Source organism: Schistocerca americana, chromosome 1 (genome assembly GCF_021461395.2).
Source record: "Schistocerca americana isolate TAMUIC-IGC-003095 chromosome 1, iqSchAmer2.1, whole genome shotgun sequence".
NCBI classification, from domain to species: Eukaryota; Metazoa; Arthropoda; class Insecta; order Orthoptera; family Acrididae; genus Schistocerca; species Schistocerca americana.
In genome coordinates this window covers 1250316921-1250343866 of record NC_060119.1, presented here as the reverse complement: position 1 = coordinate 1250343866, position 26946 = coordinate 1250316921, and the positions used below count along the sequence as shown (strand labels likewise).

Genomic DNA, 26946 nt, shown 5'->3' with positions numbered 1-26946 from the left:
ATCAAAACCTGCTCTGAAAATTTTTATTCAGGAAGAATAGAGCAAAAGAAATGCAGTGGCAGAATTTTTGCTGCTAAGACACACTGCAAGTATACCGGGTGATCAAAAAGTCAGTATAAATTTGAAAACTGAATAAATCACGGAATAATGTAGGCAGAGAGGTACATATTGACACACATTTTTATCCATCTATCTACATTATTCCTTGGTTTATTAAGTTTTCAAATTTATACTGACTTTTTGATCACCCGGTATTTAATAAAATGTTGAAATTTGCTAAATTATAGCTCGCTTGGCAGATGGATAAATGTGCACCCCTGCCGTAGCTGAAGCAGATAGCTGGCACATATCCTTGGTATAAACAGATAACAAGCCACAATGTGAAAGGAATTTGCAAAGCAAATTTCAGTTTCTGCTGATCCTCTTACACAATTGTTTAGCTACTATTTGTTCTAATTTGCAACTCATTTAACATCCATAATAATTAGCAGTTTTGTTTTCAGTATCGCTAAGTGTTAACAATGGAGACAAAACTGAATTAATTTTCTTCATGTTTTGTTTGTATTTGCTTGCTAATAGCATCTGTCTTTGTGCAGATTCGAGTTTCACAATAATGGGAAATCCAATTAATGTGCATTTTCAACTTCTCGTGGCGTAATGAATAATCCATTAAATTTCGGGCATGCAGCCGCGCAAATTAATGTTTGCAAACTTGCAAAGATGAAATATAGAGAATGTGGTATGCAATCAAAAGCATCTACTTCACTGAATTGTTACTTCTTAGTTAATTTCTGGGAATTCATTCAAATTATGTCGATATTTTGTTAGAAATAGTGTAAACAGTAGAAGAATCAGGAAGTAACTGAAGATCCATGAACTGACTTTAGAAAGATGATTATTGTGCTAGCTATAGCCCAGAACAAAATTGCATTTCCTTCCTAGCCCAAAGAAAAGGTGTACAATAATAGCTTTTAGTGACAAAGGAAATGCTGTACATTTATAGTGAAACGATTGAGAGAGAAAGCACTTGAAGTTAAGCAGTGTGCAAAGCTTGCTTGCAGTTAAGCAGTGTGCAAAGCTGGTTCATAAAAATCTTGAAGTTAACTGTATAAATGTAAGAAAGAGTTACACAAAGTATGAAATATGTGCTAAAATGAAATTCGCAAATGTGTGAAAGAAAAAGCATTCGAATGATTTAAAACTGTTCATTTCAGTCAGTTCAGCATTAATGAGGGAGATATAAGAGACTAGGCCCTCTGAATTACATGAAAGATAAACTATGCTGGCTTACAGGCTTCTGCAACCTGGCTAAACAGATTCAGTGAATGATGAAGATGTGCTGAAAAATAAGGCCTTCAAATTTGTTATGTGAAAACTCTTAAAGCTTTCTAAATAAAACAACTATTATTTAACAGTCTGTGTCTTTATTCTTCACATCTGCAAATTTGCAGCCCTCTGCAGCTATAAGGCTCTGAATTGTAAAGTGTAATATAATGATGTCAGTGTGTGAGAAATGGCATGCTGTAGTCGAGGTTAGAGTTCAAAGACTTCATCCACACACACGAACACACACAGATCCCTCTCCTCCTGCATGACAATGTCACACCACACAAAAACACTGCAACATCCACAACAATCTGATGCCTTGAATTCATAGTTACCGATCATCGTCATCCATGTAGTCCCGACTTTTCATCTGTTTCCAGAACTTAAGTACTTTAGAGGACTTCACTTTGGTAGTGATGAAGTGGTGCAACAAAGTCAGTGATGGTATCAACAAACTGGTCACTTGTTGGGAGAAATGGTCATAGCCAGGGTGACTTGGTTATGACATAAATACGTAGACATGAAGAATAAAGATGTAGAACTTCAATAACCTTTATTTAAAACTTTGGAGGCATTATTTTCAGCATGCCCTCGTATTTGGTACAGGAATTGGCGAAATTACAAAGTTTTTAGAGGACATGTCCTGTGTGCAAACTGCACTTTATCATTTCGAGCAAAAAAAAAAAAAAAAAGATGCTTCTGCAGTCAATGAATGCTATTACACATTTGAATACAATGATGCTGGTGATAAGTATCAGTGGGTTCCTATTTCTGCAGTTTTATATGTCTTCAAGAACCTCTAGGCAAATCAGCACCAAAAATTTAAAAAAGAGAACTGTTTTGTTGCTGAAATCTTGTAATCGAATTAGTAAAATCTGGAAAAATGAGAGAGAATAATTTTTAAAGTTATGCCCGAAGTGTCTTCATACCAGATGCAGAAACTAGTATTGTTTCAGCCTTGGACTCTTGATCTGGATGTTCGTTAGTTTCATGTTCCATGGATCATTTTGCATGGCAAATCTTACAGTAATAGAAATTCTTCTATGGAGTAGGAGGGGTTGTCAAGGAGAAATTTTTTTCTGGTTGTTTTCAAATTTTACCTTGCTGTCAGTCAGACATTTAATATAGGGCATAAGTGGTAAAAATGTTAGTCGCAAAATTTTACACCTCTTTTTGTTCTAAAGACGACCTTAATGTGGTGTAATGAATGTCATTTTTTCCTCTGGTATTGTAATTATGTAAATCATTGTTCTTCTTTGAAGTGCAATGAATTATTTACAATGAACTTCATGAGGGAATAAATAAATTGGAAAGTCAAAATGCCCAACTCCTTAAACAGACATCTACAAGATGATCATGTGCGAGCACCACATATTATTCTTAAAGCATGTTTTCGAGGAATGAAGACTTTCTTTCTTTAAGATGAGTTACCCCAGAACATAATTCCATAGGACATTATTGAATGAGAATATGCAAAATATGTTAACTTACTGATTTCTCTTTCCCCAAGATTTGCAGGGATTCAAGTGCAGATGTGGCTAAATTACCTACTGGGTTATTCTAAATGATGGACCCATTAAAAAAAAAAAAAAAAAAAGGTATGTATTCAAGTACAAATCCAAAATGAACAAACTTTATACAAGTGAAAAGAGAAAGTTTCAAAGTTTTTGGTGGGGAGACGGTGATGGTTTCATAAGCGGCCGGTAGAGTTCGCGCGGCAATAGGGCTGCCATTCTGTTTCACTGTCAGTTGTCAGTGAGATGGCAACTGTGGAGCCCAAGGTTTTCTGCATTCTTGTTAGCGAAAAGCGAGTTGCAAATTGCAGTGCAGTGGGCATTTCGTTCCAAATTCGGTATGTAACCACCAGCATTAGCCGTTGGTTTAAGCAATTTAAACAGACTGGGAGTGTGTGCAAAGGAGAAAGCACAGGCCGACCTCATGTATCAGCAGATGATATCTGACGGATTCAAGAAAGCTTTGTGCGCAGTCCCAGTAAGTCTACCAATAGAGCCAGTCAAGAACTTGGAATACTCCATCCAACTGTATCGAAAGTTATGAGATGACATTTGCTGGACAAGCCCTACCGATTACAAATTGTGCAGACTCTCAACCCGAATGACAAAGAGAAGTGTCTCGCATTTTATGGTTATGTGCTAGCAAAGATGGAGGACGACGCATTTCTACAGCATGTAATTTGTAGCGGCGAAGCGATGTTCCATCTTGGTGGAAAAGTCAACAAGTACAATGTTCGCATATGGCGTTTGGAAAATCCACATTCACCATTGCAACATGAAAGAGACTCACCGAAGATCAACGTGTTCTGTGCCGTATCCCATACAAAGGTTTATGGACCATTTCTCTTTGCAGAAAGAACTGTAACGGGAATCACCTACTTGGAACAATGGCTGTTCCGTCAAATTATGGAAGATTCCCAGGACTTGTATTTTCCAACAGGATGGAGCTCCACCCCATTGGCACCGTGATGTATGAGGGGCTTTGTGAATGATTCCCTTCGTCAGCACTGGATCGGTCACAGGGGACTTGAGGAGGACCTGGCTCCTCACTTCTGGCCACCGAGATCACCTGATCTCACACCCTGCGACTATTTCTAATGGATTATGTGAAGGAAGCTGGTTACGTCCCGCCCCTACCAACTACTCTGAACAATCTGAGGAACATGATCACTGTTGCCATGCACTCAGTAACAGCAGATGCGCTTTCGCGTGTGTGGGATGAGTTTGGCTACCGTGTCAATGTTTGACGTGCAGCCAACTGTGGCCACATTTACCATTTATAAAATTTATCACATTTCTGTTAAATAATTATTTAAACTAATCAATTACAAATTATTAAGTTGATATCAAACATTATGAAAAACTTTGAAACTTCCTCTTTTCATTGGTATAAAGCTTGTTCAGTTTGGATTTGTAATTGAGAATAACTATGAAGTTTTGAAAATGGATCCATCATTTAGAATAACCTTGTCTTTAGGAGGATGATGAATACACAGATTATGTAATTCTGAGTACACCCGGAACATATTGTCATTCATCCAATTGATAAGGAAGTTTTTATATGTTATAGCGCATTCCAGAAACTTGTTGGACTGTATAGTTTCTGATAGCTCTTTGTCATTTCAGGTTTATCAGTGGAACAGTATTGTTAAAATTCAGTCATTTTTGCAGTCAACTTGCATCAACATGCTTTACGAATCTGATCAGGTGTGCCTGCTAAGCAGCAAAATATGCAGAACAATGGCCACAATCATTTCTTACTCCAATAAAATTAGTAAATACTGTGAAGTGCCCAAATGCATTATTCTTCCCTTTATCTGGTGTGCCCTGTGGAAGGAAATGGTTTATTTTCGTCATCTAATAGATACGATCTATTTGCGCAACAACTACAGGGAATAAACAAGGAATTGTTCCAGATATATAACATTCAAGAATTATAACAGCTGTGCTACAGGAAATTTTTATAAAATACATAATGTCAAGTATTGAAAGTTCCGATAGGTGGAAGTAGTCTGTAATGAAACAACATACTTCTTGATTTTCCTTCTTCATCTAGTCTCTTATGTAACAATTACACCTGCAGCAGTTTAGCTGCATATATGAACTGGAAGTTATTCAAAAAATTAACAATTTGAGACATTTTTGGAATGGTTTATGCTCAAAACTTGCACATTCTCTTGTCAGTGATGATTCAAGCGCTAGGCAGAAAGGGCTGTACAAACTGCAGTTATAAGCGATTCTTCATGCAGCACATGTCTGCTTGTGTCTGTGTATGTGTGGATGGATACGTGTGAGTGTGCGAGTGTATACCTGTCCTTTTTTCCCCTAAGGTAAGTCTTTCCGCTCCCGGGATTGGAATGACTCCTTACCCTCTCCCTTAAAACCCATATCCTTTCGTCTTTCCCTCTCCTTCCCTCTTTCCTGATGAAGCAACCGTTTGTTGCGAAAGCTTGAATTTTGTGTGTATGTTTGTGTTTGTTTGTGCGTCTATCGACGTGCCAGCACTTTCGTTTGGTAAGTCACATCATCTTTGTTTTTAGATATATTTTTCCCATATGGAATGTTTCCCTCTATTATATTCATATATAGAGCAACAGTACCTCCATTATGACAGCTGCCACCCATTCCACATCAAACGGTCTCTTCCCTACAACCTAGGTCTTCGTGGCAAACGAATCTGCTCCAGTCCGGAATCCCTGAACCATTACACCAACAACCTGACAACAGCTTTCGCATCCCGCAACTACCCTCCCGACCTGGTACAGAAGCAAATAACCAGAGCCACTTCCTCATCCTCTCAAACCCAGAACCTCCCACAGAAGAAACACAAAAGTGCCCCACTTGTGACAGGATACTTTCCGGGACTGGATCAGACTCTGAAGTGGCTCTTCAGCAGGGATACGACTTCCTCAAATCCTGCCCTGAAATGAGATCTATCCTTCATGAAATCCTCCCCACTCCACCAAGAGTGTCTTTCCGCCATCCACCTAACCTTCGTAACCTCTTAGTTCATCCCTATGAAATCCCCAAACCACCTTCCCTACCCTCTGGCTCCTACCCTTGTAACCGCCCCCGGTGTAAAACCTGTCCCATGCACCCTCCCACCACCACCTACTCCAGTCCTGTAACCCGGAAGGTGTACACGATCCAAGGCAGAGCCACGTGTGAAAGCACCGACGTGATTTACCAACTGACCTGCCTACACTGTGACGCATTCTATGTGGGAATGACCAGCAACAAACTGTCCATTCGCATGAATGGACACAGGCAGACAGTGTTTGTTGGTAATGCGGACCACCCTGTGGCTAAACATGCTTTGGTGCACGGCCAGCACATCTTGGCACAGTGTTACACCGTCCGGGTTATCTGGATACTTCCCACTAACACCAACCTATCCGAACTCCGGAGATGGGAACTTGCTCTTCAATATATCCTCTCTTCCCGTTATCCACCAGGCCTCAAATATCCGCTAATTTCAAGTTGCCGCCACTCCTACCTCACCTGTCATTCAACAGTATCTTTGCCTCTGCACTTCCGTCTCGACTGACATCTCTGCCCAAACTCTTTGTCTTTAAATATGTCTGCTTGTGTCTGTATATGTGTGGATGGATATGTGTGTGTGTGCGAGTGTATACCCGTCCTTTTTTCCCCCCTAAGGTAAGTCTTTCCACTCCCAGGATTGGAATGACTCCTTACCCTCTCCCTTAAAACCCACATCCTTTCGTCTTTCCCTCTCCTTCCCTCTTTCCTGATGAGGCAACAGTTTGTTGCGAAAGCTTGAATTTTGTGTGTATGTTTGTGTTTGTTTGTGTGTCTGTCGACCTGCCAACACTTTCATTTGGTAAGTCACATCATCTTTGTTTTTTATATATATATATAAATAGAGGGAAACATTCCACGTGGGAAATGAAATCCTCCCCACTCCGCCAAGAGTGTCTTTCCGCCGTCCACCTAACCTTCGTAACCTGTTAATTCATCCCTATGAAATCCCCAAACCACCTTCCCTACCCTCTGGCTCCTATCCTTGTAACCGCCCCCGGTGCAAAACCTGTCCCATGCGCCCTCCCACCACCACCTACTCCAGTCCTGTAACCCGGAAGGTGTACACGATCAAAGGCAGAGCCACGTGTGAAAGCACCCACGTGATTTACCAACTGACCTGCCTACACTGTGATGCATTCTATGTGGGAATGACCAGCAACAAACTGTCCATTCGCATGAATGGACACAGGCAGACAGTGTTTGTTGGTAATGAGGATCACCCTGTGGCTAAACATGCCTTGGTGCACAGCCAGCACATCTTGGCACAGTGTTACACCGTCCGGGTTATCTGGATACTTCCCACCAACACCAACCTATCCGAACTCCGGAGATGGGAACTTGCCCTTCAGTATATCCTCTCTTCTCGTTATCCGCCAGGCCTCAATCTCCGCTAATTTCAAGTTGCCGCCACTCATACCTCACCTGTCTTTCAACAACTTCTTTGCCTCTACAGTTCCGCCTCGACTGACATCTCTGCCCAAACTCTTTTGTCTTTAAATATGTCTGCTTGTGTCTGTATGTGTGGATGGATATGTGTGTGTGTGCGAGTATATACCTGTCCTTTCCCACTAAGGTAAGTCTTTCCGCTCCCGGGATTGGAATGACTCCTTACCCTCTTCCTTAAAACCCACATCCTTTCATCTTTCCCTCTCCTTCCCTCTTTCCTGATGAGGCAACCGTTGGTTGCGAAAGCTAGAATTTTGTGTGTATGTTTGTGTGTCTTTCGACCTGCCAGCACTTTCGTATGGTAAGTCTTTAAAAACAAAGATGGTGTGACTTACCATACGGAAGTGCTGGCAGGTCGATAGAAACACAAACAAACACATACATTCCCTAAGCCTGTTTTACCAATCCGTGAATAGTTGTTGCAAGTTGTTATAAATATCAATCACATTTTTGTTCAACCCCTTGTTCATATCAGCTCTCAATTTTTGATTATCTGCTTTCAGTTCTTGACCCAACCGATGATTGTTTCATTGTTCAACTTTTGCTCATGATCATCTAGTTTTTTGTACTTTTTTAAAATTATTAACACATCCTCCCTTCATAAATTATCAACATGATTGTTGTCAGTCACTCTGTACAGATTCAGTGTGTACATTCAGTTGCTTCTACAGTTTGAATGCTGTCAATTAGTTCCAATTGATTAATAACATCGATATCAAAGCTATTTCAATGGCCACTGTCATCCTCATTAACGCAGTGGAAGTTCTCACTTTCTCTAGCCATTATTGTTAAAATACGTACACTGCACACACAATTTTGTGATCTGAATAATCATTCATTGTCTGTATCTTCTTTCTTGGCCAGTGTTACTTGAAAACTTCAGGTTACACTAAAATTTAAAATTCATTCAACATGTTTGGAGGCTGACCTGACTCTGGGATCCGAAGATTGTTGCAGGATGCAATGTAGGTCTGTCTGGATTCTGTTTATAACATGACTGACTAGTGTACTCTAATGACAGGCAATATTTATCACTTCTTCAACTCAATGATCTAATTATATACTTTCTTTTGCTGGTAATTCTTAGGAAGTGAACAATGAAGGGTTCGATTGATATCGGTTAACAGTGGATCACTGACACTGTGATTTATTACTGAACTCATTATTCATTTCAAACCAATTTAGCTACACTCAGGTTTAACAATGTCCTATATACCTAGCATGACATAAACCAATTTATACTAAAACCTTAAGGCTAACATTATATGGTATCAATACATTGGTGAATGCAGCCGACCAATTCCGCTTCACAGTTATTATTGTGCACTCATTACTGCAACGCTACGTCAATTTCATATGTGAAGCAACAATCAGTGTTTCAGAAAGCATTGTCAGTGGACAAAGATTACTTTTAAATGTCACAATGCTAAATGAATTTTAGTTGCAGCAATATAACACTTACTCAGTGGTGAAGCAATAAACTTTCATAAAGGCCAAATTATGTAACCAGTATTTCAACATTCGAGGATACGTGATCTCCACACTGTCTGGCAGTAGTTTATCATAGATCACTGAAGCAACAAAGGTTACCTAGCAATTTGAAAAGTAATTCCCATTTCCGAGAAGGTTTGTCAGATGGATCAGCATAATTATAGGTCGATATTTCTTAGGTCAGTCTGTTGTGTAAGTTTATAGAGCATTTTTCATGGTCAAACATGATGATGTTTTTTGAGAATAAATTTTTTTTCTCTATAAAAATAAAATGGATCCTGCCGAAAGATATCTTAAAGTACTTAAATCTTAAAAAAATGCTGCTCATCTGTGAGACACAGGGTGCCACAGACAAAGGTGCTAGAGTTGATGCGGTGTTCCTTGACTTCTGGGAAACATCTGATACAGTGCAGCACTGTTGTTTAGTGAACAAAATACGCGCTTACCAATTATTGGAGAAAATTTGTGGTTGGATACAGGACTTCCTTGCAGACAGAACTCAAATGACATACTTAATAGAAGAGTCAACAAATATGAACACGCAGATACACTTCACGGGTTTGAACTGGATCATATTGTGCAAATCTCACAGTATTTCATCGATGCCACTGATTGACAACTTCAGGTGGTGGTAAATGCTGCTGTCACTGCTGCAAGATGAGACTGATGATAATCATGTAGCGACATCGAAATTTATCAGGCCAGGAGCATGCAATATGCGTGCGTGGGAAGATGCTTGCAGTTAGTGGAAAACAACACTCCTAGTGCTCCCTGCTGGGAGCTGCAGTAAGGCCTTTCGAGTGTGCACTGCAGGCAATAACTGTGCTGCTGGACACTCCTGTGGTTAAAAACCGAATTAAATCTCAACAGTACATTGTGCTGAGTCATTAATTGGAATTTCTTGTTTACCCTGTTTTGATTTAATGGCAGCCAGGCTGTGCTTAGTTGAAAACCTGCATCCCTGTTGACAAGATTGTCCGCCGTGCCAATATTTATGGCCTCCTTAACAACACAGTCCCAGAAAATTTATGTCTTTTCATAAAACATGCAATGCCCCATGTCCAGACAATGCCCTGCTACTGCTGATCAGTCAGGTTGCCCCAGGTGTGTATGATTGGCATGGGATCTTAATACATGTTAAGTTTCCTAAGACAAGTCTCGTCTTTGACCGAGCACAGCTAATTCCTCAATGTTACTAGTGGCTGAAAACCACACTTGACATAGTACCATTTGAGGATTCTTTCTATTCTTGAAGACATACCGCTAAAATAGGGTTAGAATGCCCTTGCAGTGGGTGGCTCTGCATTTTTATGTACATCCCCACTTTCAGTTTGCTTAGAATAGAATGCGTCGCATTTCTACCAGAATAGCCATTATGTTGGAATACCATTGTTAGGTGTTATAGCTCAGCAAGTAGACTGTCGGCATCTGAGATCACATGGGCTCCATGCACCAAAGAATGTAAGACACTATTGCATTATGCAGAATGAAGGCAACTTTTGTCCCGCAAATATAGCTCGATGTGTGTGTGTTTGCTTTAGACACTATGTTCCAGTGTACCATCAGCTTTCCTTCTGACCATAACATCCAGGAATGGTAAAATGCCTTCTTTTTCCACCTCATTGTGAACTGTGTTTTCGAATGCTGTAGGTTCAGATGCTGGAGACACACACATGTGGGGCCACACCACAAATGTATCGCCTACATACCGCCAGAAGCAGGAATGTAACTTGCTTGCTGTAGAAGTTTTTCCTCAAAGTCTTCCATAAAACTGTTGGCCAGCACGAGGGACAGAGGACTTCCCATGGCAACACCATCCACTTGTACAAATACTGTTCATTGAATCAGAAATAAGTTGAGGTAAGTACTTGTTTAAACAATGCCACAATATCATTCTCAAACTGGCTGCTGGTAAGCTCTGACAAGTCCTGCAGGGGTACTTTCGTAAATAAAGATGGAATGCCAAAGCTAACCAAAAGACCCGACAGTTTTAGCTTAATCGTCTTCGGACTGATGACCATAGCATTCTGGTCCCTTCAATCCCACAAACCAACCAACCTTCATCGTCTTCAGGCATCGTATGAGGTACTCTGAATTTTGGATATGGTGGTCACGCTTGCCTATGAGAGGTCCCAACAGCTTAGTAAGATGATTGGCCAGAAAATAGGAGCATCAGTGTTGCTTACTATTGGGTGAAGAGGATACCCATCCTTGTGTGTCTTCCATAGGCTGTACAGTCTTGGGGGAACTGCAGCCTGTTGGTGTAAGCTCTAAATGACTTTAGAAGGAATAGAACTTTGAGATGATCTAAAGTTTTTTATTGGATCTTGCCAGTCGGATCCTCTCTCAATAGGATCGTTGAGCAGCACCTATATCTTGCTATTTTCCCCTTGTCAGCGCAAAAAATGACGACATCTTTGTCCGCTAGCAAGTCCTGCAGAGCTTACCTTTCTGCTGACCTGATGTCAGACTTTCTTGATGGGGCTTGTGTTAAAATTTGGCAGATGTCCCACCTATCTCATCTCTTCTGCAACCTCACTGGGAAGCTACAACTGACAGATCTTCTGGTTATCATTGACATAGTATCTGTATTTACAGAAGTAACCTTGCAGGACTCATTGGAGCATACCAGCAGCCAGTTTGGGAACGACATTGTGACGTTGTTTAAACATGTGCTTACCTCTCCTTATTTCGTACTGCATGACCAGTATTTTGTACAAGGCGATGGTGTCGCCATGGGAAGTCCTCTTTCTCCCGTGGTGGCCAACTGTTTTATGGAAGACTTTGAGGAAAAAGCATTGCAGTCAGAAGTCTCAAATCTTCCGGCTTATGGCGGCATGTAGACAATATATTTGTGGTGTGACCCCACGGAACAGAGACATTAGCTGTGTTTCTTTGGCACCTGAACTCGCTGCATCTGAATATACAGTTCACAATGAAAGTGGAGAAAGATGTCATGTTTCCATTCCTGGATGCCACGGTCAGAAGGAAAGCTGATGATACACTAGGTATATAGTGTCTATTGCAAAGCAACTCTCACGGAACTATATTTGCAGCCCGCTAGATGTCATCATCCTGCACAATGCGCTAGTGTATTATGGACTGTGGTTTGTATTGCATATTAGGTCTCAGATGCCGAGACTCGATCTGGTGAGCTACAACACCTATCAATGGTTGTTGTTGTTGTTGTGGTCTTCAGTCCTGAGACTGGTTTGATGCAGCTCTCCATGCTACTCTATCCTGTGCAAGCTTTTTCATCTCCCAGTACCTACTGCAACCTACATCCTTCTGAATCTGCTTAGTGTATCCATCTCTTGGTCTCCCTCTACGATTTTTACCCTCCACGCTGCCCTCCAATACTAAATTGGTGATCCCTTGATGCCTCAGAACATGTCCTACCAACCGATCCCTTCTTCTGGTCAAGTTGTGCCACAAACTTCTCTTCTCCCCAATCCTGTTCAATACTTCCTCATTAGTTATGTGATCTACCCATCTAATCTTCAGCATTCTTCTGTAGCACCACATTTCAAAAGCTTCTATTCTCTTCTTGTCCAAACTATTTATCGTCCATGTTTCACTTCCATACATGGCTACACTCCATACGAATACTTTCAGAAATGACTTCCTGACACTTAAATCAATACTGGATGTTAACAAACTTCTCTTCTTCAGAAACGCTTTCCTTGCCATTGCCAGCCTACATTTTATATCCTCTCTACTTCGACCATCATCAGTTATTTTGCTCCCCAAATAGCAAAACTCCTTTACTACTTTAAGTGCCTCATTTCCTAATCTAATTCCCTCAGCATCACCCGACTTAATTCGACTACATTCCATTATCCTCATTTTGCTTTTGTTGATGTTCATCTTATATCCTCCTTTCAAGACACTGTCCATTCCGTTCAACTGCTCTTCCAAGTCCTTTGCTGTCTCTGACAGAATTACAATGTCATCGGTGAACCTCAAAGTTTTTATTTCTTCTCCATGAATTTTAATACCTACTCCTAATTTTTCTTTTGTTTTCTTTACTGCTTGCTCAATATACAGATTGAACAACATCGGGGAGAGGCTACAACCCTGTCTTACTCCCTTCCCAACCACTGCTTCCCTTTCATGTCCCTCGACTCTAATAACTGCCATCTGGTTTCTGTACAAATTGTAAATAGCCTTTCGCTCCCTGTATTTTACCCCTGCCACCTTTAGAATTTGAAAGAGAGTATTCCAGTCAACATTGTCAAAAGCTTTCTCTAAGTCTACAAATGCTAGAAACGTAGGTTTGCCTTTCCTTAATCTTTCTTCTAAGATAAGTCGTAAGGTCAGTATTGCCTCACGTGTTCCAGTGTTTCTACGGAATCCAAACTGATCTTCCCCGAGGTTGGCTTCTACTAGTTTTTCCATTCGTCTGTAAAGAATTCGTGTTAGTATTTTGCAGCTGTGACTTATTAAGCTGATAGTTCGGTAATTTTCACATCTGTCAACACCTGCTTTCTTTGGGATTGGAATTATTATATTCTTCTTGAAGTCTGAGGGTATTTCGCCTGTTTCATACATCTTGCTCACCAGATGGTAGAGTTTTGTCAGGACTGGCTCTCCCACGGCCGTCAGTAGTTCCAATGGAATATTGTCTACTCCGGGGGCCTTGTTTCGACTCAGGTCTTTCAGTGCTCTGTCAAACTCTTCACGCAGTATCATATCTCCCATTTCATCTTCATCTACATCCTCTTCCATTTCCATAATATTGTCCTCAAGTACATCGCCCTTGTATAGACCCGCTATATACTCCTTCCACCTTTCTGCTTTCCCTTCTTTGCTTAGAACTGGGTTTCCATCTGAGCTCTTGATATTCATACAAGTCGTTCTCTTATCTCCAAAGGTCTCTTTAATTTTCCTGTAGGCGGTATCTATCTTACCCCTAGTGAGATAGGCCTCTACATCCTTACATTTGTCCTCTAGCCATCCCTGCTTAGCCATTTTGCACTTCCTGTCGATCTCATTTTTGAGACGTTTGTATTCCTTTTTGCCTGTTTCACTTACTGCATTTTTATATTTTCTCCTTTCATCAATTAAATTCAGTATTTCTTCTGTTACCCAAGGATTTCTACTAGCCCTCGTCTTTTTACCTACCTGATCCTCTGCTGCCTTCACTACTTCATCCCTCAAAGCTACCCATTCTTCTTCTACTGTATTTCTTTCCCCCATTCCTGTCAATTGCTCCCTTATGCTCTCCCTGAATCTCTGTACAACCTCTGGTTCTTTTAGTTTATCCAGGTCCCATCTCCTTAAATTCCCACCTTTTTGCAGTTTCTTCAGTTTTAATCTACAGGTCATAACCAATAGATTGTGGTCAGAGTCCACATCTGCCCCTGGAAATGTCTTACAATTTAAAACCTGGTTCCTAAATCTCTGTCTTACCATTATATAATCTATCTGATACCTTTTAGTATCTCCAGGGTTCTTCCATGTATACAACCTTCTTTCATGATTCTTAAACCAAGTGTTAGTTATGATTATGTTGTGCTCTGTGCAAAATTCTACAAGGCGGCTTCCTCTTTCATTTCTGTCCCCCAATCCATATTCACCTACTATGTTTCCTTCTCTCCCTTTTCCTACACTCGAATTCCAGTCACCCATGACTATTAAATTTTCGTCTCCCTTCACAATCTGAATAATTTCTTTTATTTCATCATACATTTCTTCAATTTCTTCGTCATCTGCAGAGCTAGTTGGCATATAAACTTGTACTACTGTAGTAGGTGTGGGCTTCGTATCTATCTTGGCCACAATAATGCGTTCACTATGCTGTTTGTAGTAGCTTACCCGCATTCCTATTTTCCTATTCATTATTAAACCTACTCCTGCATTACCCCTATTTGATTTTGTGTTTATAACCCTGTAGTCACCTGACCAGAAGTCTTGTTCCTCCTGCCACCGAACTTCACTAATTCCCACTATATCTAACTTCAACATATCCATTTCCCTTTTTAAATTTTCTAACCTACCTGCCCGATTAAGGGATCTGACATTCCACGCTCCGATCCGTAGAACGCCAGTTTTCTTTCTCCTGATAACGACATCCTCTTGAGTAGTCCCCGCCCGGAGATCCGAATGGGGGACTATTTTACCTCCGGAATATTTTACCCAAGAGGACGCCATCATCATGTAATCATACAGTAAAGCTGCATGCCCTCGGGAAAAATTACGGCTGTAGTTTCCCCTTGCTTTCAGCCGTTCGCAGTACCAGCACAGCAAGGCCGTTTTGGTTATTGTTACAAGGCCAGATCAGTCAATCATCCAGACTGTTGCCCTTGCAACTACTGAAAAGGCTGCTGCCCCTCTTCAGGAACCACACGTTTGTCTGGCCTCTCAACAGATACCCCTCCGTTGTGGTTGCACCTACGGTACGGCTATCTTTATCGCTGAGGCACACAAGCCTCCCCACCAACGGCAAGGTCCATGGTTCATGGTATTACAACATAATGGCTGTTCTAATAGACGGATACGGCATGAATTCCATTCTAAGCAAATTCAAAGTGGGGATGTAAATGAAGATCTGGAGGCATCCACTGCAATGGTGGTGTTGCCCATTTTGGTTGCATATCTTGAAGACTAGAAAGAATCCTCAAAAGGCATGACATAAAGTGTGTTTTTCAGCCACCAGCAAAATTGAGGAATTAATTGTGCTCGGTCAAAGACGAGACTGACCGTAGGAAATGTGGCGTGTGTAACATCACATGCCAATGTGGAAAATCTTATATTGGGCAGACATAATGAACTGTGCAAGAACATTGTGTCAAACACTATCGTCATACACAAGTGGGGCAATCCGATAAATTAGAGGTGGCGGAGCATTGCTTGGACACAGGGCATTGAATGTTTTATGAAGAGACTGAAATTTTATCCATAGTGTCATGTCTCTCGGACTGTTGTTAAGGAGGCCATACATATCTATATGACGGACAGTTATATCAACAGGGATGCAGGATTTCAGTTAAGCGGTGCCTGGAATCCAGCACTGGCTGCCATTAAATCAGTACAGGGAAAACAAGAACTTCTGATTCATGACTAAATGCAACACACTGCTGAGATTTAATTCAGCTTTTTACCACAGGATTGTGTGGCAGCAGCACAGTCTTTGCCCACAGCACACATGGAAAAGGACTTTCTGCGCCTCCCAGCAGGGAGCAGTAGAGCACGCTTTTCCGTAACTGCGAACATCATCCGACGCACTCATATTGCCTACTCGTGGTTTGATACATTTCGACACTGCCACACCATTATTAGCAGTTACATCTTGAAGCAGTGGCAGCAGCAACTATCACCACCTGCAGATGTTGAGCAGTTGAACCGATGAGATGTTTTGGGATTTACATAATACGATATGACGGCAAACACGAGAAGTGCTTTTGCAGCAGACCCATCAGGAAGGCCCAGAAAATACGAACATAGTTTCTGGAGTATTCCAAAGGACTCTCGTAGGTTCACTACTATTTACAATTTACATTAACAGTCTGGTCGAAAAAGTTTGATTTTCTGTAAGAGGATTCACGGATAATGCTGTTGGCTGTAAGACAGTTGCAGTACCGGGAGACTGTAATAACATTCACAAAGTCCTGCTGAGGATTGACTGTTGGTGCAGGGCTGGGAGCAGACCCTGAATGTAAATAAATGTAGTGTGTTGTGCATAAATAGACAGTGCGTTCCACTACAGGTTGATACGTCATTGGTCACCGAATCACCAGAAACGGTAACTACTGTAAAATACTCAGGAGTAACCACCTGACGTAACCCGCAGTGAAATGACCACATTAAATGGAAAAGCAAATGTCAGCCTCAGAGTCATTGGGAGGATCTTTCTAGAAATGTATATCACAAATGAAAGAAATAGATTGCTAAACATTTGTTTGGCAGGTTATTCAGTATTGTCAGACAGTCTTGGACACTTCCCAATTTGGAATAATCGTAGACATTGAGAACAATTGAAGAAGAGTGGTACATTTCATTACAGGATTACTTGGCATGAAATTGTAACAGAGAATCACGAACTCCAATTGCAGATGTTGCTAGAGTGACACTGTGCATTTTGCACTGTGGATAGATTAAGAGTTTTGCTCCATATGCAAATGGAGTGAGATGTTATGACAAAGTTCATCATACAGTGATGTGTTTGGAGTATATAAGTAAACATAGATATCTGAAGATGAATTGTAACCAAATTGATCAAGATTGCTTACCACTCAAGAGTTCCAAAAACAGTACATCAAAAACATTCTGTAGATCATAATAGCGAACCATATTTTTCAAGCTGTATTCGGAGAATTTTTGTTCTGTAATGTTTCACTTTCAGTGCCATTGAGCAAAGTTAGGTCTCCACCATGAATGCACTGCTGTTGCCACAGTTGTGAAGACCAGGCTCCTGCTTGTGGGTCTCTGAAACCTTATACAAGCCCCATTTGCAGTAGCTTTCGTAATACTGTTGTGCTAGACAGTATTGTTTTGCTCCTCGGTTTATTTGAACAATAGGGTGATGCACTGGACCTTCCAGGTGGCCATTATGCTCCATTTATAAGACGTTTAAGGGAGAAGAGAAAGTGTTATGCTTTCAGAGGGAGGGGGACAGGAAACAGGGGGAGGGGGGCTGGAGAGAGGGCAGGTGAGGCCCAAGTTAGTCTAGGAGAGCTGATGCTGATGGAGATTAGAGGGGCAAAAGTAATGTTTGAGTATTTAGCAGTAGTAGTTTGTGGTTGGCCGCGATTTGGAAGTGGCTGGCCATGTAGCTACACAGCTGACAAGTTGTCATAACCACATAGAATGTAGCAGAGCTGGGGCGATGATCTGGCTGCTTTCACTGGTGGCTGTACTTTCTGTAGGACAGGAAATGGCTGTGATTAGACTCCAGCAGGAGGCAGAGGAGGTGGTGGGTGAGGGGGGTGTAAGGACAGGTGCTGGACCTTGATAATCCTTAAGGGAATAACCTGTCACATAAAGGGGAAAATAGTGAAAGGATTACCCAACTTCTAAAAGTAGTACTGTATTGAACTGTCGTCTTTGAATAAAATTAGTAACTACTAACTGGCTTGGGGTTGCAGTCATGGTTGCTTATGTAAACCATCAATGCAATCAGTTTTATGTATTATTACAAGCTGTACTTTCTGTAATTTACAGTGGAGGAAAACTTGTACAAAATGATTTATGCATGATAGTATACTCAGCACAAAAGATAGTCTTCATGTACAATTTAGTAAAATATGAAGTGAAGTGTTCAAATGTTTAATAACAAGATGTGAATTATCATTAAGTTGTTCCAAAAAAAATAAAAGTTTTGTGCTAAACAATAATAATATCTGTTATGAACCTCTACCCTTTTTGACCATCAAGAATTGCATTTTTTCAAAACTGTGCTGAACCAGTAATATTGAATATGTTGTCAGTCATTATGTGATTAAACACTGGTCTCTTTAATCTAGGATACTACTCATGGCGCAACACTACCTACGGCTCATGGTTCATGCAGGCCCTCTGCTGGGAACTCCAGAGTCGAGGAACGAAACTTGATATTCTGACACTGTTGACATTTGTGTGTCAGCGTGTTGCAATAGACTTCGAATCCAATACACCTAATAATGAGGTTATGCATAGGCAGAAGCAAATACCGTGCATCACAACAATGCTGACAAGATTGTTGCGTTTTGAGGAGAAGAAGTAATATAGCTTTAGTTATAGAATTTGTGTTTGTAAAAAAAAAATTTTTTTTGTGATGCAGCAAATGCTGTAACAGTTCCAGGTTTGATGATGTGTAAGAAGTTGCACATTAAAAAGTGCAAACTGTCAGTTTCATTATTTTGAGAATAGAGGGAATTTTTGCCAGTATATTTTTTATACAATAGCCCCCTTTTTTTTTTTTTAAAAAAAAAAAAAAAAGAAATTGTAAAAACATGAATTTACAAATTGGCTACAATAGTTTTTATGGTAAGGAAATATTGTTGGTGTTAACCCTTACCAGAGTACTTTAAATTTGAGCCTTTTTTCTGTGGAAAGTATTTCATCCATGCATCTCCTCGTTTGTTTATCACATTAGTGAAACTTTCATGCTTCTATCACAATATTTGGTACTTTTCCTATGAAACAAAGAAAATGTACTGGATAGTATGGAAAGAAACAGGACATGAAAAAATGTTACAGTATTGCATATTCTGGAGCTCGAAGATTTCATAATCTTATTGACTACTGTAAAAGTTCCTGCAGTTTGTCATTTTTGTTCCAATTACCTGTGTTGGAATGTTGATAATTAGAATACAGACTGCCTCATTCAGCAACACACACTTTTAGTTGTGATTTATGCTCTGTAAAATGCTCAAACTTTGAAATGTATGTGTATTTATTGGTACTGGTTGTGACGTATCACGTAATTCACTAAACATGTTCCCAGTAGTGTTTGTATGCTGTTCTCGATCATATTTAGTTTATCTCCTTTTAATAGAATTGTGTGTGAACAAAAAAACTTTTGTTTCAAACACACAGCTAATTGTTTTCTCACTTTTTTGTTTTTAGTAATACCATTCACAACTAACTGGTTTATTTTAAGTAATATGATACAATGTGATATAAAAGTACAAAAAATACAGTTGTGGTGCCTTTGGAAATATCTATAGAACAGTGTGTTTGTATATTTATTTTTTCATACTTAACTAAATAAAAACTGTGAATAAATTATTGTGCATACTTTTTAACTCTATTTTAATAGATTTCTAGTGCTTAATGTCCATTCCACTTCAGTAATCAGTCTTGATTGTAACATTTAGTAAGCTATTTATAATGCTTCAGACTGTAAAAGAAATGTATTTATTTGAAAAGAAATTATTTCTTTAACTGAAAATGGATGATCCTTGTCAAAATTGCCATTAAACTTGACTTGAAATGGTAATTTACCAAGTGTTGTTGCTGCAGTACCTGTCAAGAGACATATGGAAATGGAATAGAACATTGCGACTACTGTTAATAGGTACACTCTACAGTAGTTTTCAGAGTATATGAAAGGTAACATAGATATCTGAAGATGAATTGTAACAAAATTAATAGAGACTGCCTGTCTCATAAAGTTCCATAAAATACTGCAAAAACATTCTCTAGAGCGTAGTAGTGAAGCAATTTTTCCAGTAATGGTTGCAGAATTTTGTTATGTTTCACAATTGACACCATTTCAATGCCATTGAGCAAAGTTTGGTCTTTGTTACCAATGCACTTTTGTTGGCACAGGTGCAGAGTCCACACAAATCTTTCAAACCTTATCCAAGCCTCATTTGCAGCTAGTTTCACAGTACTATTGTGGTAGGTGATGTCCTGTTGCATCCCTGATTAATTTGGATGATAGGCTGACACACTGGACCATACAGGTGGCAATGAGGCACCATCTTACTAGGGCTTTGTCTTAGATATCAATGGGATGTGTAACTCTGTAGCTTTTACAAGTTATTCATCAGCCCATTTAATGTACACACCCATCATAGAGGCCTATAAACTGTTCCGACCATCATTTCTGAAGAAATACTGTCATTCCTATAAACAAGTGCCATAACAGACATTTCCCTGGTGGTAACAAGAGGCTAAATGAAGCGTCTGATGAGGCCTACCTCTAGATTGAGTCTTCCAACAGTCACATGTAGTCTTGACCATTGAATGTGTATATAGTGTAAAAATAATCATGTGTATATAGTGTAAAAATAATCATCTTGTGGTGCAGTTCTTCTTGTTGTCTCTGTGCTTGCTAAGAAAATGGGATGAGAAGTTCCGCCTTATGCAAGACACCTTTTTTCTTTTGTTTCACCCATACGTGTTTCAGCACTTTTGTGCTATCATCAGTGGCTTCTGTTTTTATTTTTAACTGTAAATTTGTTGTCAACATATTAACATTTTCGTCGTTTACAACAGTATGTAAAAGTTGCATTTATAACTTAATTGGCAAAAAGTAACATGCCTTACATTATATTATTGTCCTCTTGTTTTGGTAGCTGTTATGCTACACAATATACAACATGTCATCTGCAAACAGCAAAACGTAATTTATTTTCTATTTGTTATGTATTTACAAACGGAAATGAGACTGTATCACGTTTTCTTTCTGTAACTTACAGTTTTGAAGTTGTGGTACGTTTTCCTGTTTTGTTGACGAAGTAAATGGGCTTACTTCTTTGCCTTTGAGTAATCGAAAAACTGCATTACCACACGAACACAGGCAAAGAAGTAAGCCCATTTACTTCGTCAACAAAACAGGAAAACGTACCACAACTTCAAAACTGTAAGTTACAGAAAGAAAACGTGATACAGTCTCATTTCCTTTTGTAAATACATAACAAATAGAAAATAAATTACGTTTTGCTGTTTGCAGATGACATGTTGTATATTGTGTAGCATAACAGCTACCAAAACAAGAGGACAATAATATAATGTAAGGTATGTTACTTTTCGCCAATTAAGTTATAAATGTAACTTTTACATAATGTTGTAAACGACGAAAATGTTAATATGTTAACAACAAATTTACAGTTAAAAATAAAAATAGAAGCCACTGATGATAGCACAAAAGTGCTGAAACATGTATGGGTGAAACAAAAGAAAAACGGTGTCTTGCATAAGGCAGAACTTCTCAACCCATAATGTAAAAAGTTGCATGTATGGAAGTTTTAGTTAAATGTATAAAACAGTCTGTTATTTTACAAGATGGAGACTATGATAAGCTGATGACCATCCCCTTTTACGGTTCCCATGAATCATTTCATTTGTCCCAGACATCTGTGAGCAAAATGCATGTAGTCAAATTTCCACTGCTTTACAAACATATATGTCCTGTGCACATTGTGTGATGTGTGTCATAGAGCTACATGCTGTATGTGCCGTATCTATAAGATAGTGATAATAAACAAAATGAAGAAAGGCAAAGACTAATGCAATAATAAACAAAATGAGAAAGGCAGAGACTCGAGCAGCTCTGTTTTGTTGGAAGGCTGATACACTCACAGAACAGCACAAAAAAAAAAAAAAAAAAAAAAAAAAAAAAAAAAAATCACTAGCTTCCAAAAACACTGCTGCACAGTCACGATTTGTTGGTGTTTCTTGAAAAACAGCTCAACCACAGCAGTTGAAGAAGCTGTAAGCAGCCTGCACTGCCTATGCATTAGCATGCCAGCTGCAGCAACGGGGCTGGTTACACATTGCGAAGTAGGGCACTCAGAGCACCGCAATCTTGACGATTCAGTGAAAGTCTGTGCTTCTGCAGGACAGGCCTAGTGGTTTCTACACCATTGAGCCACGGATTTATTATTACATATGTATGTGCAAGCAGTATGTTAGCACAACAAATGACCTTCTAACCATCAATTATAGTAGTCTGGCAGCACGTACTAAGAGGATTGTGCTGGTTGTTGGTGTGATATGGCTCAGCAAGTAGCCACTATGCGTCTGATGCTGATCCAGCTACTAAGTCGACCTCCCAAAGCTTGGCACCTTCCTACTCTGGGCTGCACCCAGGCTCGCTTCAACAGTAGCTCGACTCCTGCTGTGTGTGTGTGTGTGTGTGTGTGTGTGTGTGTGTGTGTGGGTGTACGGCCAGTGTAGGAGATCGCTCCCCACACCATGATGCCGGGTGTTGGCCCTGTGTGCCTCGGTCATATGCAGTCCTGATTGTGGCGCTCACCTGCACGGCGCCAAACACGCATACGACCATCATTGGCACCAAGGCAGAAGCGACTCTCATCGCTGAAGACGACACGTCTCCATTCGTCCCTCCATTCACGCCTGTCGCGACACCACTGGAGGCGGGCTGCACGATGTGAGGGCGTGAGCGGAAGACGGCCTAACGGTGTGCAGGACCGTAGCCCAGCTTCATGAGACGGTTGCGAATGGTCCTCGCCGATACCCCAGGAGCAACAGTGTCCCTAATTTGCTGGGAAGTGGCGGTGCGGTCCCCTACGGCACTGCGTAGGATCCTACGGTCTTGGCGTGCATCTGTGCGTCGCTGCGGTCCGGTCCCAGGTCGACGGGCACGTGCACCTTCCGCCGACCACTGGCGACAACATCGATGTACTGTGAAGACCTCACGCCCCACGTGTTGAGCAATTCGGCGGTACGTCCACCCGGCCTCCCGCATGCCCACTATACGCCCTCGCTCAAAGTCCGTCAACTGCACATACGGTCCACGTCCACGCTGTCGCGGCATGCTACCAGTGTTAAAGACTGCGATGGAGCTCCGTATGCCACGGCAAACTGGCTAACACTGACGGCGGCGGTGCACAAATGCTGCGCAGCTAGCGCCATTCGACGGCCAACACCGCGGTTCCTGGTGTGTCCGCTGTGCCGTGCGTGTGATCATTGCTTGTACAGCCCTCTCGCAGTGTCCGGAGCAAGTATGGTGGGTCTGACACACCGGTGTCAATGTGTTCTTTTTTCCATTTCCGGGAGTGTATTTTCTTTGGGCTGTATTGATACACAGGTGTCATAGCCACACACCAAGTAAATACTTGGGCAGAGACAGATACAGTGAGTGCAGGCTCCAGTAATTACTCTGTTTCCAAAGATTGCATCTAAAAGTCATAGGGACTGATGTACAGTATGAGCAGTAGTGTTGTCTTGTTGGAAAAATGAATGACTGATCTCATTTTCATTCACCAGGACAATAAATGGAAAAATTATCTGGGAACAATAGACATCTGAAGTGACGGTAGTATCACAGAAGATTGGTCCTATAATTCGTGCTCGCACTATGGCAACCCACAGTCAGATTTTTCTCTGCTTACAATGGCATCTCTCTTAAGGCGTGTAGATTTTCTGATGATCAGATACGTGAATTTTGGGAATTAATGTAGCCAGATAAGTGAAACCGAGCATCATCAGTGACAAAAGTTTGATCTGAAACAGCATCTCAGTGTCGGTTAACAAATCGCTGAAAACATTCGTTTCACATGGTCTATACAACAAAATTGTTGGTCAGTGTTAATATTGTATGGATACGTTACCAGTTCTTTGGTTACAGTCTTGTGTGCTGTCAAATGAGAGACTTTAGCCTCTTGCGATAATCTCCTCACTGATTTTGTTTGACTCCGCAACATAGTGTCTGAAATGTTGCCTAGCTTCTGTTCTGTCAAAATTGTGGGCCTACCAGTTCATGGTTGCCCAGAATTAGCAAATTAAATCACGTACATTGTCTTGATGTTTATACCTCAAAGCAGGAAAACACAATCTAAATTGCCACCTCACATGCTCCATAAAGTTTCCTCCTGCATGGAAAACTTCTTCCACTTAAAATAGTAAGCATTCTCACTACACTCATCTTATACAAGAACTATACAGCATTATTGTATAGTAACTAGCTGTTCCCAATCACATGCAACACTAGCACCACTACCCTATAACAGCAGGTCCATGTAACACGCACAGGCGAGACTTGAATGTATGCCCCCCACAAAGCGACACACGAGGCTCACTGCTGCAGAGACACCTCGCCGATGCACGGTATATTACTGGTCATCATTTGAGATTGGTTCTTAAAACTTGTTAAGTAAACTTCCTCAAGATAGCTTGCGTCTATCTTAGCATCAGCCAATTTGGTTTCTCCAGTATATCTGCGACACTTTCCCATGTGTAAAACATACCTGTGATAATTGGTGCTGCCCTTCTCTGTATTTGTTACATGTCCTCTGCTAGTCCTATTTTGCACTAGGCCCACACAGATCAGTAGTATTCTAGGATGGGCCAAAAAAAGTGATTTGTAACCAGTCCCCTTTATAGAATGATAACTTTTCCCTACTATTCTACCAGTGAACTGAAGATTGCTACCTGCTTTACCTGCGACTGACCCTATGTGATCATTCCACTTCATATCCCCAGAAAGTGTTACATCCAGGTATTTTTGCAAGTTGACTGTGTAATATCCTAGGATCTGAGACACTGCTAGTGTACGATGTTTTATTTCATATCTGTTTAGGAACCAGATCAGCTGATTGGTTCAAGAAGCACTCTATTGTTTTAACAGTAAATTCTCAAATATGGTTATGTACCACATTCCACCTGCAAGAGTGATTTCATTGGTTACTGGAGAACTAAACCGAAGGAAAAAAAGCAGAGATGGATGATGTGCATTGTTAGGGTATGCGATCGAGAATAGGCATGTACAAACCTTAAACGGAATGGTAACTCATTGTTGTCTGCTATTGAACACAATTTTTTTTTACTTTGATATTGTGATGATTGTGTTAAAAGTATTGAACAGAAGAGGCTGTAAAAGGATACACAGTGTTGAAAAGGTATTTAAACAAGTTTCATGTTATAAACAGTACACTTCCAAGAGTGAACATATAAGTACAAGGCTTCTGTAGGACCTTTGGACATTTGGTTTGTGACTGGTACATCAGGAGGTGTTTTTACCGATAATTGGAGTAATCTACTGTCCTATTACACCCATCAAACCAAATGATAACTGAATTGCCCTGGATCAGTTTCCAAAGCATCTGCAGAAAGTCCTGAAAATTACCAGAAATTTACAGCTGACTGGTGGAGATCTGCAGCTGCTCCTATACAATCTGTGTGTCAAGCACCATTAATTACTGCTTAAAATTCTTGGCAGGGAGTATTGTAATCAGAAGCATTCAAGACAGTAAAGAGAATCTTTATTTTCTCTAAATAGATAACAAATTTAGCCCAACAGAACTTTAATGAGAACCTTCTCTGTCATGAAATAATTTAATTTCAAGGAGGTTGCATATTAGTTAACTTCAAAATAGCTTGCTTCAGTTGATTATTTCCTTCAGGTATAGGAGCAATAAAGCAAGTAATAGTTAATTATTTATCTAATCCACAATTATTTATCTAATCCACGGCCACATTTGAATTAACATTAAAGATAATAATATAGCAGATTCCAATTGTAACCTGCTGATATTGTCGTCTTAGTATCCTAATTTTTTTCATTTTGTGAAATGCACAGTTTTACGTTTCTGAACAGTTAAAGCAAGTTGCCAAGCTTTGCATCCCCTTGAAATCTTACGAAGATCTGACTGAACATTTGTCCTGCCTTTTTCACACAACTTCATTTAGACAACTGCATCATCTATGAAAAATACGAGATTACTGTTGTCTGCAAGTTCACTAATAAAGAATATGAACAGCAATATTCCCAACACGCTTCCATGGAACAGACCCATAGTTACTTCATCTGTCGATGACTCTCCACGCAAGATGTCCTGTGTCCTCCCAACCAAGAAATCTTGTGTAGTCACAAATTTCGCTTGATACCCCAAATAATCATTCTTTCACTAATAATTGTAACTGTAGTATTGAGTCAAATGTTTTGCGGAAATTAAGAAATACTGCATCTGTCTGACTGCCTTGATCTAAGACTTTCAGGGTATTGTGAGAAAAGTGCAAGTTGGGTTTCATATGATCAATACTTTGGAACCCATCTGGCTGGCATGGAGGAGATAATTCTACATGATTGTAACATGCACTTTATTCCAACTATTGGGTACATTTTATTTTATTTCTTCTTTTGTTGTTGTTGTTGTTGTTGTTATTATTATTATTATTATTATTATTATTATTATTATTATTTTAGAGAGCTATGATAGATTATGGTTTAAAGTGGGTCTAACTGAGCAGCAAATGTGGTATAGAATCTTATAGGGATTACATTGGGCTCTGGGTCTTTGTTCTATTTTAGCAATTTCAGCTGTTTCTCAACACCCTTGACACTATATGAATCATCTTCTTAGAGGCATCAGAACAAAATTGGGGCAGTACTTGGATTTTCATTTTTAAAGGAACATTTAAACGTGCAGTTCAGCATTTCTGCTTTTGCTTTGTTACCCTCAGTTTTAGGCCCTTTCTTGCCCATGAATGTCTGGTCGCTAGCTTTGATGCCACTAACAGCCTTTACGTTTGACCAGAATATTGGGGGAAATCCTTTGATTGTAACCTGCTCTGTTATTGATTGAAGGCTTAATTCATTGCCCTCTTGACAGCCAAATGTTTTTCCTTTCAATGTATCCCATGTTTAGCCCCTATGCAGTTTTACACTTATTATGCGTTGGTCTCTGTTTCTTTAGAAGTTTATACCATGGAAGGACTCTTCCATCGAGAACTA

The 26946-nt window shown here is 40.3% G+C and overlaps 1 protein-coding gene across 4 annotated transcripts in view; it reads left to right on the top strand.

Annotated features, from left to right (window-relative positions):
* Nucleotides 1-26946, top strand: part of LOC124620074 (caspase-1-like) — a 90759-nt gene that overhangs the window by 52197 nt on the left and 11616 nt on the right. For 3 of the 4 annotated variants that reach the window (XM_047146753.1, XM_047146744.1, XM_047146759.1), the window contains exon 6: nucleotides 18284-19530. The exons of the other annotated variant lie outside the window; for it this stretch is intronic. In XM_047146753.1, coding sequence (XP_047002709.1) covers nucleotides 18284-18522 — 239 coding nt within the window. In that variant the 3' untranslated portion in view covers nucleotides 18523-19530. Of the gene's footprint in view, nucleotides 1-18283; nucleotides 19531-26946 lie in introns of those variants that run through there. 4 annotated transcript variants of the gene reach the window in all.